At 40.3% G+C, this 13578-nt stretch overlaps 1 protein-coding gene across 6 annotated transcripts; it reads left to right on the forward strand.

Moving 5' to 3' along the window:
• Window positions 1–235: 235 nt before the first annotated feature.
• LOC115264870 (uncharacterized) lies at window positions 236–7190 on the forward strand. 6 transcript variants are annotated; one of them, XM_062843806.1, is made up of 4 exons: window positions 236–555; window positions 667–784; window positions 4606–5281; window positions 6048–7190. In XM_062843806.1, the coding sequence occupies exons 3-4, from the start codon at window positions 4811–4813 to the stop codon at window positions 7173–7175; spliced, it is 1599 nt and encodes a 532-aa protein (XP_062699790.1). In that variant the 5' UTR covers window positions 236–555; window positions 667–784; window positions 4606–4810; the 3' UTR covers window positions 7176–7190. The 6 variants fall into 6 exon arrangements, with proteins under 6 accessions (XP_062699790.1, XP_062699791.1, XP_062699792.1 ...); XM_062843807.1 differs by having other exon boundaries at window positions 672–784; XM_062843808.1 differs by having other exon boundaries at window positions 740–784.
• Window positions 7191–13578: the final 6388 nt, after the last annotated feature.

Genomic DNA, 13578 nt, shown 5'->3' on the forward strand with positions numbered 1-13578 from the left:
TCATGGAAATCCATCGCCCAGTTCACACTACCATCACCTGGTGGAAAAGTTGCACGAATCACTGTGTTGTGCAATATCGTCAACAGAAGTCGCTAGTGTGAAACGTCAAACGCATAGAAAAACGATGCCCGCGCCTCTGGTTGTGAAAGCCACAACTATGAAAATTTAAAATGATCGTTAAAAGCGTGGTCGATGGAAATTTTGCAAGTGTTACGTCTGTTTGTCTGTGGTTACATGGTGTCGTGACCTTTTCAGTAATGGTTTTTCATTCATAAAGTTTACCTTTCGAGGTGACGTGAAGAAGTTATAGGTGGTTGTCTGTCTGCGGTAATCGTGTTTTCTCGTCAGTGTTCACCTCATTCCGTGCGCGAAAGCCTCTGATGACACCAGTCGTGTTTTGCAGTTGTGAAAACCCTTATCCATCATCAGACTACCTATCTGTAGGTGCTGTGATTGCAAAATACGTGAGCAAAACAGCCAAAAACTAGTGTTGCAAAGTGGAAAAGATTGCGACGCAATTCCGCACCTTTACTGCGCAAGGGAAACCGAATCGGTGTAAGAAAGTTTGTTGAGGGAAACAGAACGTGAAGGGTTTTTTTTCACTTGATTGGCATGAAGTTTTTATTTTAACTAAAATTCATTGTTCGATCTTTTTCCATGAACAAGTTTAGGTGAAACTTTCATTTTGCGTTGTGAGGTATTCTATATTGTTATAATTATTTGCATTGTGTTGCTATAGAGTACGTTCTTCTTAAAAAACAACTAATGCTGATTTGTGGACATGGTATGTACATACAGAAAAGTGTAGATTTATAGTGATTGCAAGTGAAGATGATATCCGTGTTGTGTATGGTTTGCTTGAGAGCGCATTTTTTTTTCTTTATTAGCATGACTCATATGTGGGCAACGAGCTGGGAAGATAAAAATGTTTCAACTTTATCGCAAATTTGTTTCGCTATCAAGTTTTTTTCCCTAGTGCTGATAAAATTTAATAATCGATTACTTTCCCGTTTTCCTTATACGTGTGAGTGTAACTGTATTGTGATGGCAACAAAAGTTGCATACATTCAGTGTTGCAAGATGTTTCATGGTTTTCAACCTTCGCTTCACTGATAGTATTTTGACCCAAGGAAAAAGTGTCAAAAATCGCTAAAACAAACGAACGGGACACGATGTTTTTCAGGCTTTAACGGTTTAATTTTCCGGACTAAAGGGTGATACGGTCAAAATTTGGTCAAACATTTTTTTTCATAACTTTAGACGTACACAAAAACAGCTGATTTTTGGACCAGTAAGGGGGTGTCCATTAATTACGTAAGGGAATTTTATCGATTTTTCGACACCCCCTCCCCCCCTTGTAAGACTTTTTGTATGAGAACCCAAAAAAAATTGTATGGCGCGTAAGATTTTTCAAACCCCCCCTCCCCCCAAAAACCCTTACGTAATTAATGGACAGCCCCTAATGCTACATTATATGTAGCTTATACCATAAAATTTTCATCAAAATCGATAAAGTATTGGTTGATATTGTCTATCCGGTTGGAATCAGGACAGACATTCAACCAAAAATTGCCATTTCCTTGGACCACAAGTGTCGCATCTGTTTCGCATCTAGTGCGCTGTGTTGCTGACAACAACGGGAAGGATGCGCACTACTTTTAACATGATTCAAAAACGTCGCGAGTTGGGTCGCGTCGCGACTTGATTGTGCGTAGTCCGGTTTGGTGGCGGCCCGACAATATATAGATAAAACCATCGACCTACCTTTTTAAAATTTTGTACGAAGGCGCTCCATAGTAAATTTTCGGAAATTTAAGGTCAGTAAAGCACAATTTTGATTATAGAACTACCAATACTGCTCCGATTTTTATCAGTATTATACTATTATGAAAATATGTTCTTAGTAAAATTTTGAGCCATTTTGTATGAATACTTTCAAAGTTGTAGCAGTTTGAATATGAAAAAAACTGACCGGGTGCCACTTAAGCAAATATAACTTTGTAACGGCTGGATCAAATTGAATGAAATTTTTACACAACATTTTGATATGCATACTTTACATACAGAAAAATGTTCATTGAAATCGGTTAAGTATCTCTGGCTCTATAAATAAAACAGTAAAAATGTGTTCTTATTTGTGCACATAATTTTGGAATTGCAGGTCTTAGGGTTCAACAATATCTCCGCAAATACCAGACCGATTTTGATGAAAATTTTATGGTACAAGCTACATATAATGTACCATTACTGATTCAAAAATCAGCTGTTTTGGTGTACGCAGTCTTAAGTTATGAAAAAAATTGTGTGACCAAAATTTGACTTGATTTGACAAAATTTGACCACCTAAACAAATATAACTGGATCAAATTGAATGAAATTTTTACACAACATTTTGATATGTGTACTTTACATACAGAAATTTTTTTATTGAAATTGGTTCAGTATTTCTGGCTCTATAAATAAAAGAGTAAAAATGTGTTCTTATTTTTTAATCCTCTTTGTACAAAATTTAAAAATTGCAGTTTTCAGGATTCACAATATCTCCGCAAATTCTAAACCGATTATGTTGAAAATTTTATGGTATAAGCTACATATAATGTACTATTACTGGTCCAAAAATCAGCTGTGTTGGTGTACGCAGTCTCAAGTTATGAAACAAATTGTGTGACCAAATTTTGACCGTATCACCCTTTATACGAGTTATTCAATAATAAGGAAATCCATAAGACAGATGCGATCAGCTGATTCTTTTTGTATTGATGTATTTTTGACATCCGATGATCGGGGTGACAGTTGAACATAAAGGAATTTGTTAAGCAAACAATGAGCCATTTTACAAGACGTTTCGGAACAGCTGATCGCTCATTTTATGAATGAAAATTTGACAGCAGATCGCGCCCAAGCCCGTGAGTGTGAATATCAATATCATCATTGCTGTCGTTTCGTAAAATAGACTATAGGAAGCAATCGGTGAAGTACTAGATTGAAAGTAGTGAGCTGGAATTTTGTATGGTGAGATGTTCAATTATCCATCTCTGCAATGGAATGGTGCAAACAGCGTGACGAATTCGATGCTGTTTGAGCAAAAGTTTGGGTAACTGTGTTGTTGAAGTTGCTAAAAATAGATAATACAACCTGTAATACAACAACACAGTTACCCAAACTTTTGCACAAACAGTGTCAAATTAGTCAAATTAGTCGCAGAAAATTTCTTTAATGACATACAAAAACTGATGTTATTGTTTTAGCGTCAAAAATAGGCTCTAGTAAGATTAAGAACCCCTGCTAAGGATACTCAAGGATACAGCCGAAAACATCAGGATATTCAACTAATAATGACACATATTGAACCTAGTGGGGCTTGATTTGCATCCAAGATAGTTATTGAGCCTTGAAAACCGGCTTTTTTTTACTCAAAAATAGTAATAACTAACCCTATTGACATTTTAGAACCCTATTCACTTCTAAAAAGTTGATTATTTTGACATTTTACATAACTTTAGATTAGAACATTGCAACTTTCTAAAACTATACGTGTTTTCGAAATATATAAATAAAACGATTCTTGGGGATCCATTTATAAAATACGTCGGTATCTTGAAACAATGGATAGATAGAGGGTTGGTGTCTTCGGCAGAGATACAGTAGACTTTCGGTCGGTGCAAGCGGTTTAACTGCAATGCTTTTAACTGCAAGTCCGGTAAGTGCAACAAATTTGCAGTTTCGCACCGCTATCCGTTAAAACGGTGCGCCAAGTTAGCCCAAAAGAACAGTCGAATGAATTTTACGTTCATTTAACGTCAATTGATGGGTTGTTGACGCCTGTCTAACGTTGCAGTTATCGAATTTTGTTCGCTAATGTTGAATTCGTTTTTGAACCTGGGTTGGAACTGGATTGGCGGAAAATGTGTAAACAAACAAACGTCAAACAAACTCAAACAAACTTTAGTACGTTTCGGAAGTCGGGTTGGGGTTGAAACTGTGATCTCATCCAGTTCCAACCCAGGTTGGAACTGAATCAAAAACGAAAACGACATAAGTGAAACGTAAACATGTTGCAGCTATCGAACGTCTACTGTATTTGTATTGATCATACCAACTTTGCCGAAGACACCATATTGAAAAAAAACGTCAAATGAAAAAGTTAGGTTTTGCAGCGCCGCCCGTGGCAAAGTTGCGAACTAAAGCTAAACGCCATCGGACGCGCCCTATTTTTAGAAAATTTGCATCCGAAAACATCAAGCCGATAAAATCAAGTTTAAAGATGCTATTTACTGAAAAAAATTTATGTTTTGGGCCATTCGACACACCGATCAACTTTTTAGCGCTATCCGTCATGTAATGGGTGTTCAGATTTTGATTGTGCTCTTGAAAATCTGCGAGATGTGGCTTCGTCTCAATATCTTCACCCTATATAGAAACCTTGCAATGCAAAAAGGATAAAAAATAGTTATCTTGCAACACTGTATGTTACACTCACACCATCAAAGCGTGCCTTCATGTAGTGTGCGTGTGTTGTCGTTCGTAATGTTTCTTTTATTTTTATTTACCATTTTTATTTTCTGGTGTTCGTGTTCCGTTCGTTCGCGACTCTTGCGCTGTCAGAAGAAGGAGGAAGACGATGTTGAGCCACTGAGTTTGTTTGCATACAAAGCGAGTTAAGGTGCAGCGGTATTGTTCGAGTTCGGGAAACCAAAGGAAAATTCGAAAAGTGGAACCAAGGAGGAAAAAATAATCCAAAACCAGGAACCGGAAGATCTAAACTTTGCCGTGATTGTTCGTTGTAAATGATCCAGTTGCTGCAAGTACGATGACGACACTCGGTTTTGCAGTGAGCACCGAGCGCTTCAAGGCGAAGCTGGCTGGGTCGTACTTCGAGGAAAGCAATGGCAACAGTACCATCGAGGTGGAGATCGGAATGATGCTGCAGATCCTGGAACATGTTTCGAGCCGTTATACTGTGGCGCGGATCAAGGATTACTACAACCCGGAGGACACACGGTACGAAAAGCTTCGCTTCCAGTGCCCGGTGGTCAACTATCAGACCGTCCCGGAGGATGTTTGGCCGTACGTCATTGCCATACTGGATCCCGATGAACGGGTGCAGTTCGTTAAACGACCAGGACGGCTGGAGAAGCTCAGGCACTTGCGAGAGCAGCAGATGGTGAAGGTCTCCGGAAGGGCTTTCGGCCGGTCGACGATAACGTACGATTGTATCATCCGGTACCGGGGGCAAGTTCAGCAAATCGGACCAGGGTACTACTTTGGAATGGAGTTACTGGTAATGTGATGATATTTTTTATAGCTCCTTAGTATGTTTGCAATTGGTTAGAACAGTATTTTAGTTGTTTAGTTTGTTCTCTAAATTTGCCTTAAAGTTATGCTGCTTGCTTAGGACAGTTGATAGCTATCTAATTTTAAACTTCAATTGGCTTTAAAACATTTGTCTTATCTTATTTTCTTACCTTCTGCACATCTAAAACATGTTTTCAAAAACTGAATAACCAATAGGTTTGTAGCACAGGGTGTCACTTTTTAAATTAACCGTTTCATGTGAAGGTAATCAACATTTTATGGGGTGTCGATTGGGGGAACTAAGATAGTGAAACATTCATGTATCTTCAGCACTTACCGACATTTTTTAATGGTTCTATTGACATTCTGTTAAAAATTGAGTGCCTAATGATTCTTGCCAATGGCGAAGTTTTAAGAAGCAATTAGAGGAAGCGTTGGAGAATTTTGTAATTGTAATTTGTAATTTTATTGTTAACGTAACGTGAACCGGTTAGCATATCCATTCTTAGGGTCAAGAACATTTTATTGGAGAAAAAAATATATATTAGAATCCACATTTAAATAAACTACCATTAAAATGTTGAACTCTTTCATTAAATGATTTCCTGACATGTAAGAGTTTTCCGGTAGTCGACACCCCATTATTTCAATTATAAGACTTCACATGAAACTAAAGGTTCCGTTGCACAATCAAGCCCAAGCCCCCTAGCGCTTACTGACCACAATGGTAATCCGAGTTTAAATTCTTGCAGGATTTACAGCATGGCGAATCCCCACAAAAGGATGATATTCCCTATGTGATCGAATACATGCAAACGGAACCGAAATTGACCCTGATTCTAGCAGCAAATTGGATCGAATTCGACGACTTTGACCATTCCCACAGTAAACATCCCAAGAGAAACATTATTGACGGTCTCATTTGTGGCGCCAAGAACATCAACTCGCAGATCAGGCGAAACGCCAAGCGTTTGACGGAACTGCCGAAAGCAGGCAGCGATTCACGGGACGATCGGTATACACGGTCTTTCACGCCGGATCCCGTCGGTAACAATCGGAACTCCGCGGACCTTTCCTCCATTGCGAATCGGAATTCGATAGAAAGTTCGCTGCACCTGAAGAGAATGGCCGCCTCCGTATCGAGTCCGAATCTGTCGAAGCAGGACAGCAGCAGCAGTACCGGAAGTTCCAGTCGCATAATCAACCACCATCCGCACGACGGAATGTCGGAGGGGTTACGGTACATCGACGGCAGCCAGACGGAGGATAGCTACCGTTCCGGAAGGAGTTCGCAAAACAGCTCCAACAGCAGCACCTTGAAACATTCCAAAGCCCGTAAGAAGACCGCCAACAATAAGGCGGGCACCATCCTGAACTACGAAGATCGTGATATTATAGTGATCGACAAAGCGGACATCAACGAAGCCACCAGCGATGCGGGAAATGTGATAATCGTGGATCCGCCGGCTACCCTGCTGGCCGAGCCGGAATCCAACGAGGTAGATCTTAAGGACGTTCTGGGAATGAATTGGCCATCGGCTGCCGGCGAGACGGCCTCGATGTTGAACAGTAGCGATAAGAAAACTCAAACGCCGCCGAGCAGAAACGGCCTGACGGTGAGTGGGTACAGCAGTAGTAGCAGCAACAGCACCAGCAGTAACCATTTGACAACGACGCGATACGAGCGCAACAAGTCGCCGAATCCGATCAGTCACCTGGCGAGTTCGAAACCGAGCGATGGGAGCCGCAAACGGGAACCGAAGTACATGGTGGACGTTGCTACGATGGCAAGTGAGTATTTCTTTTCTATAGGCCATAATTGTATAATCCATCCCTTTTTAGGTCGTTACAACAATATTTTAGCTCTAAATCAATGTTGAATTCGGTAGACACGTTCATTAAGGATTGTTTAAAGTATGACAGCTTCTACTTTAATTTTGCTACGTTGATACATTTTGTATGAACTGATCAACCCTTTGAAATTTATGAACTGTACGAACAATGCATACAGAGCAAATGTTCTGATACGTTATATATTTTTTTTCGGTTTATTCGATGATTTTTCGCATCCTGACAAGCAATAAAGGGATTGTTTGAAAAACAATTTCAACCAAATTTTTTTTTCAAAGTGATTACGGCGGTAGCAACACTGTGCTTATGTTCTACACCGCACCCTTTCCCTACATTTGCTGCTAGGAGCCTCTATTTTTGTTTCAACACACAGAAGTACGTAGGCGTGTGTGGCCCAAGTCGACACTGTTTTGGCCTGCGTTGAACAAAAATAGTTTTAATAAAAGTTTCCCCTTTTTTCTTTTTGTCAATTGGTTTTTTGTAGTATGGTCCATGTAATTAGTTAGGTTCTTGTCAATTTGTCAGTTATTCGAAGTAGATCTCCAAGGTAATAGTCAATTAAGTCATTCTGATCTGTTCTATCACAGCAACTTTAGTCTTTGCTACATTGAAGTGTAGTTTTATTGGAAATATGCTGAATGTCGTTATTGAAAAGAGACGTCTAGAACTGTGTCCTGCTAGTTGTTCCGTCATGCACATACGTCATGTCTTAATATGTAATGCTTAGGAGATTAACGAAAACACGTGTGTTCGGTCAGATGTCCATTGCGTGGAAAGTCAAGGAAAATAGGTTTGTTATGTAAGCCTCGCTTGAAGCACTGCCCGTGAGAACCCTGTCATCTGTACACCAGCTAATCCGTATCTTCGTACACAGCTAAATACTGTACTGTCAACCGGCGAAAAGCCTACGGGTAAATATTAAAAAATGAATAATAATGCTGTCTAGCGCATTGTTTCCTATCGGCCACTGTTGTAGTCTAGTCCCAACTGCAAGCTTTTTTCCAATCTTAAAGTGTAGTACGCACCTCAAAAGTACTGTGGAAAAGGATAGGACAAGAAACGGTCAAGAAATGATTTCGGTGTCAAAATTTCTTGAGCGGTCCGCAGCTGAAAAAAAAAAATGAAGATTGTGTAACGCTCGTAATGCCTGCCGGGCAAATCAAATTGAGCTGTCACTTTTCCTTGCGGAAAAATATTCCGTTCAATTATTCCTCAAGGAAAAGTGACATTTTTTCCCATACTAATCAGTTGTCAAAATTCTTTTGGTAATTAGAGGGATTTTTTCTGGAGTGCTTTTCTTACCAGGTGCATACTAGACTTTAGCGTCAATTGTCTTCTAGATACTCTAGATACTTCTAGATCGAATCAGTCGAACCCGTATGTTAAGGTGAAACGGGACGCCGTGTTATTTTTCCTATCTTGCCTCTCTTTCTAACAATTTGCCTCGCGATTTTGAAGATGGTAATCTCGAGTTCTATTGCACTGAAGCTACTGAAAACCAATCAGCATATGCACTGCAAGTGAGCATACACAATGATAGGTTTTTGTTGCAAAATATGAAGTAGAATCTGAGATTACCATCTTAGTAGCCACAGAGCAATGGCGGGTATTTCCTCGACCGTCCCGTCCGCCCTTAAAATATAGTCGATTCTGTGTCAAATTGTTTTCTTGATTTCTACTTCTCTGTGTTCATCTCTTGTGTCCTTAAATTGTCATCGGTCCAAAACTCACATAAACATGTAACTGAACTTCTGATATTTTTTTCTGTCGGTGTCATAGCACCATCTAAGAGATAAACAAAAAAACGCCAAGTTGGTCAGTTGACTTTAATAAAACAAAACCCGAATAAAACGGTATTATATGACTATTATACAGGATATCATTTTCAGATTATTCATGCTATCATAATCTGGATTATAAATCGATGATACCAAGAATCATATCAATGATTGCAGTAATCATATTGGAAGTTTCAATGATAGACCGAATGGGTTGTTAAGTATCGTTACCATTCAAAAATGCTTTTTTTCTCGAACAAAAATTTTGAGAAATCATACATGAAATAAACAGTTTATGATAAAATTGACGATACAGTGAATCATAAAAATAAAGAGGAAATATTTCATGAAACCTGTTTTACCGACCTCAAAAAATGTGTACACCCCTGCGGTCTCTCGGCGGATTCTGTCAAATTGGTCTACCATTCAGTGAATAATTGTTTACTTTCACTGTTTTTTTTTTTTTGTAATTTCTTGGGTGTTTGGGATTTGAACGGTGGTTGTTGATATTCCGACGAAGTTCCGCGGGTGTGCTGTGTATTAGGCCAAAGCCGATTAGTGCTCGCGGTTGTCTAGAACCCAGTGATATGAAAAGTGGCTGATCTGTCGGATATTTTAACTCAAAGGAGAAATCCGGAGATACAATTTCCAAGGATGCATGGTGAATTCAAGTCAACCCTTTGGAGCCGGAGGGGTCAATATGACCCCGGCGATAAAATCGGACATAACGGTAACGACAGCGTGAGGTACGTAGTATCAAACGCGTTCCAGCATTTAGTGTGCGAGTTTTTTTGTCAAAAAGTGCCGGATTAGGGTCTTTGAATAAGGTAGCAATGCAAGCCAAGGTGATGACGTTCTATTTCTGCTATTAATTCCTGAAAACAGTGAAAATAAAACAGCCGAAAACATAGTTTTGTTCTTAATTTTATTGGAAATATGATTTTTCAAAATTATTCATGTATTATTCAGTGCATCATTATCATAAGTTTTATGATTCTTGAAAAGTCGTGAATAATTGTATTTTTTCAACCCTAATAATTTTATCATAGCACGATGATTGGTTATATTGTTATCATTCTACCAATGAACATCGTATGATATGCACGATACCAAGAATAGTATTTTTCTATGCGGAAGTTGCTTGCCAACTATTATGTATTCATCCCCCTACAAATACTATGAAAAATATTCAAATTCGTTCTGTCCTATCGGTCCTACCAAGATAAACCATGTCATATTCTCATGCGCGGCCTAGAAATGTCAACCTAGTCATACAAAAGTAACGTTGTTCAGTTAATAAAAAGCAATCAGTTTTTCGTCCAAACTGTCACGTCGAACGCATTGACGTCAACAATGCGTTTAAGTGTTCGCACGTTAGCTTCGAATCTATCAGCACAATTAAGTGCTGCAAATCTCCTTCCAACTATTTATTTTTCGGTTGATTTTAATTGCTTTATTTAAAGAAAATATAATCAAGTACCTAAAATTCGAAAAAGCGACTATGACATTAATAAATTACTAATCAAAATCAACCGAGAAACGTGGCAAATAGAGCCCAAACAACATTTTGAAGTCAGCTGGCTGTAAAAGGTTCCAAAACCAGTCACAAATCCTATAAAACTTTTATTAGGATTTGTAACGATCATCAAAACCTTCTCAAATCCAACCGATTTGGAACTATTGCTTGGGAATAGACTCTACTGAGCCCTGGCGGTTCCTCCGTGTTTATCGAGCATGTCTGATGCATATGGTCAGCCATACTCCATCTGCAGCAGCCGATTCGCGATGAACCGTTGGAGGCGCATTAAAGTGTTAAAAAGGTGATATGTTTCACTAAAGAACACTACATTACAATAATCAAAATGAAACTCCTTCACTTTAATACCGTCAACCCCTGCGAACTTGGCCAGGGGAAAAAAAAAACAATTTCAACCAAATGAAAGAGAAAATATTGTTTCGTAATAGTCCCAAAGACAACAAACAGATTTGAACCAAATTTTGAACTCAAAAAATCCATATTCAAAAGTGTCCAAAGTAGTCCCGCACTTCAAAAGAAGCCCCGCACGACGGTATGCATTGCTATTGTAGATTTCGCTACTATCTACAATAACATAGACCCATTCATCTCCACACACCTGGCCAAGTCCTTGCAAGCATTTTATAAATCTTATCATCAACTTAGAAAGCATCCAGAACTGAAACAGCTTCCAATAGATGATAGGATGAAGAAAATGGCGATTGAAGAAATATGGTAATACAACAATATATAGAGTACAAAAAATAATTGGAAAGATCTTACCAAGTTTCATACCGCCGGACGATTGCACGCAATGGCCTTCGCGATCGATTATGCTGCGATGCATGCACAAACGATATTGTACAGTACGCCTTACCATAAATTTCACCAATTAACCTATTTTATCAGTGTCGTCGCCTTATCCGCACGCGAAAAGCTTATGTCTTGTTTTGTTATCAATATTTCTTTTTTTTTTTTATCTAGTTCGTTTATTTGGGGCTCAATCGATTATCAATATTTCATTAACAACTAGTTTTGTTATTTTCCTTGATTCTAAGTTTCGTTATTACCCCAAACCCGAAACAGCAACACTTTCTGATGACTACCCATGAGGGCCCATATAGCCGAGGCGGTAAACGCACGGGTGTTCAGCATGACCATGCTGAGGGTGACGGGTTCGATTCCCGGTCGGTCCAGGATCTTTTCGTAAAGGAAATTTCCTTGACTTCCTTGGGCATAGAGTATCTTCGTGCCTGCCACACGATATACGCATGCAAAATGGTCATTGGCAGAGGAAGCTCTCAGTTAATAACTGTGGAAGTGCTCATAGAACACTAAGCTGAGAAGAAGGCTTTGTCCCAATGAGGACGTTACGCCAAGAAGAGAGAGATGACTACCGATCGTGAAAATTTGTAATATCATACTTCTACATTCAACACGGCACAGATTGTATAGAAATCGAAATTTAGTTGAATATACTCAGAACTCAGACGAATTTACAACCACGGTCCGAAAAAATAAGTGTACACGATCGTTCTAAGTCCGATTGGCTAGTGTATGCAACTTTCTAACTGCACATACTTACAGGGCTGCAAAACGGCGATTCGATAAGGAGAGCGTCCAACATAGCTCTGAAATGCTCCTCCACCAGAAGCTATAGCTAACGTGGCAGCCCCGCCACGGTGGGTAAGGGACCTTAGGCTATTAACCTACTGTTCCCGAAACTCAAAAAACCTTTACAGAAACAGAAAATGAAAGGTTACGAACTGATTCAACGGACAAGAATTGGAAAGCATTAACCCTAGTCCAGAAGGGTAAACAGGCACAACTAGTCAACTCTAGCCAGATTCAGAACACGGGTTCGAATCCTTACCATGATCCAATGTTACGCGCCAACCGATGCTGCCGAATTGTAAGAAAAAGAGAACTTTAACAGTCAACTGAATGCTGTCGTGGAAAAGATTCTGAAAGGTGAAATCAAGATCCTTATGGGCGACTTCAACGCGAAGGTTGGTTCCGACAACTCGGACTATGAGCACGTCATGGGATGCCGTGGTCTTGGAGAAATGAGCGAAAACGGAGAGCTGTTTGCAGAGTTTTGTGGCAACAATGATATGGTGATTGGGGGATCGCTCTTTCCTCATCGACCGGTGCACAAAGTTTCCCGTGATGGCGTCACGGAAATTCAAATCGACCACATCTGCATCAGCCGAAAATGGAGACGGAGCATTCTTGATGTGCGGAACAAACGTAGCGCCGACATTGCGTCCGACCATCATCTCCTAATCGGCGAGATCCGGCTGTGAATTGCTAGGATTCACCAACAAGGAGGAGAAAATCGGGCGCCGGTTCAACACACGCCGACTGGAAGACTCTGCGGTGAAAAGGTCCTTCGTCGAGGAGCTAGAGAACCGTGCTGCGGATATTTCGGAAGGTGGAAGGGTAGAAGATCAAGGGAGCGCCAACAAGAATGCCTTCATCGCCACCGGCGAGAATAATTTGAGCGAGCTACGCACCCAGAGAAAGCAGTGGATCACAGATGATACCTGGAGAAAGATAAAGGAGCGAAGGAAGGCCAAAGCCGGGATAGAGCGAGCGAAAACACGAAGAGCCAAAACCGTGGCCCGTCAGCGCTAATTTGGCTCTCGAGAAGGAAGACAAACGCTCGTGTAGACGGGAATGCTACGATGCGCGTGAAAGACACGTCTGGACAGTTATTGACCGACCCGGCTGACCAGTTGAAACTTGAAACGCTGGTTCGAGTACTTTGGAATCCTTTTTCAAGTTTCGACCATGCCTTCAAGACCTCAGCATGATCCGCCAAGCGGTCGACGCAATACCCGTCACAACACTCCATCCATAGCACGTAGCATGCAATCGAACAGAGCCACGGGAGTCGATCGCATATCAGCTGAGATGCTCAAAGCTGACCCCGTAGTATCTGCACAACTGCTGAATCAATTATTCTGCAACATATGGGAAACCGCGACATTTCCGGCCGACTGGATGCAAGGCGTCTTTGTGAAGGTACCCAAGAAGAGTGACCTGACTGTATGCGATGATTGGCATCATGTTACTGTGTATTGTTCTAAAAGTCTTCTGCAAAGTGATCCTAAACCGGATACAGGAGAAGATTGA

Source organism: Aedes albopictus, unplaced genomic scaffold, assembly GCF_035046485.1.
Source record: "Aedes albopictus strain Foshan unplaced genomic scaffold, AalbF5 HiC_scaffold_550, whole genome shotgun sequence".
In the NCBI taxonomy this organism is placed as follows: Eukaryota; Metazoa; Arthropoda; class Insecta; order Diptera; family Culicidae; genus Aedes; species Aedes albopictus.

Bases quoted from the DNA above. Each gene is read 5' to 3' on its own strand.
- LOC115264870 (XM_062843804.1), top strand. From the start codon at position 4,811: ATGACGACACTCGGTTTTGCAGTGAGCACCGAGCGCTTCAAGGCGAAG. The intron at 5,282-6,047 runs GTAATGTGATGA...AAATTCTTGCAG, and splicing joins ACTTTGGAATGGAGTTACTG to GATTTACAGCATGGCGAATC.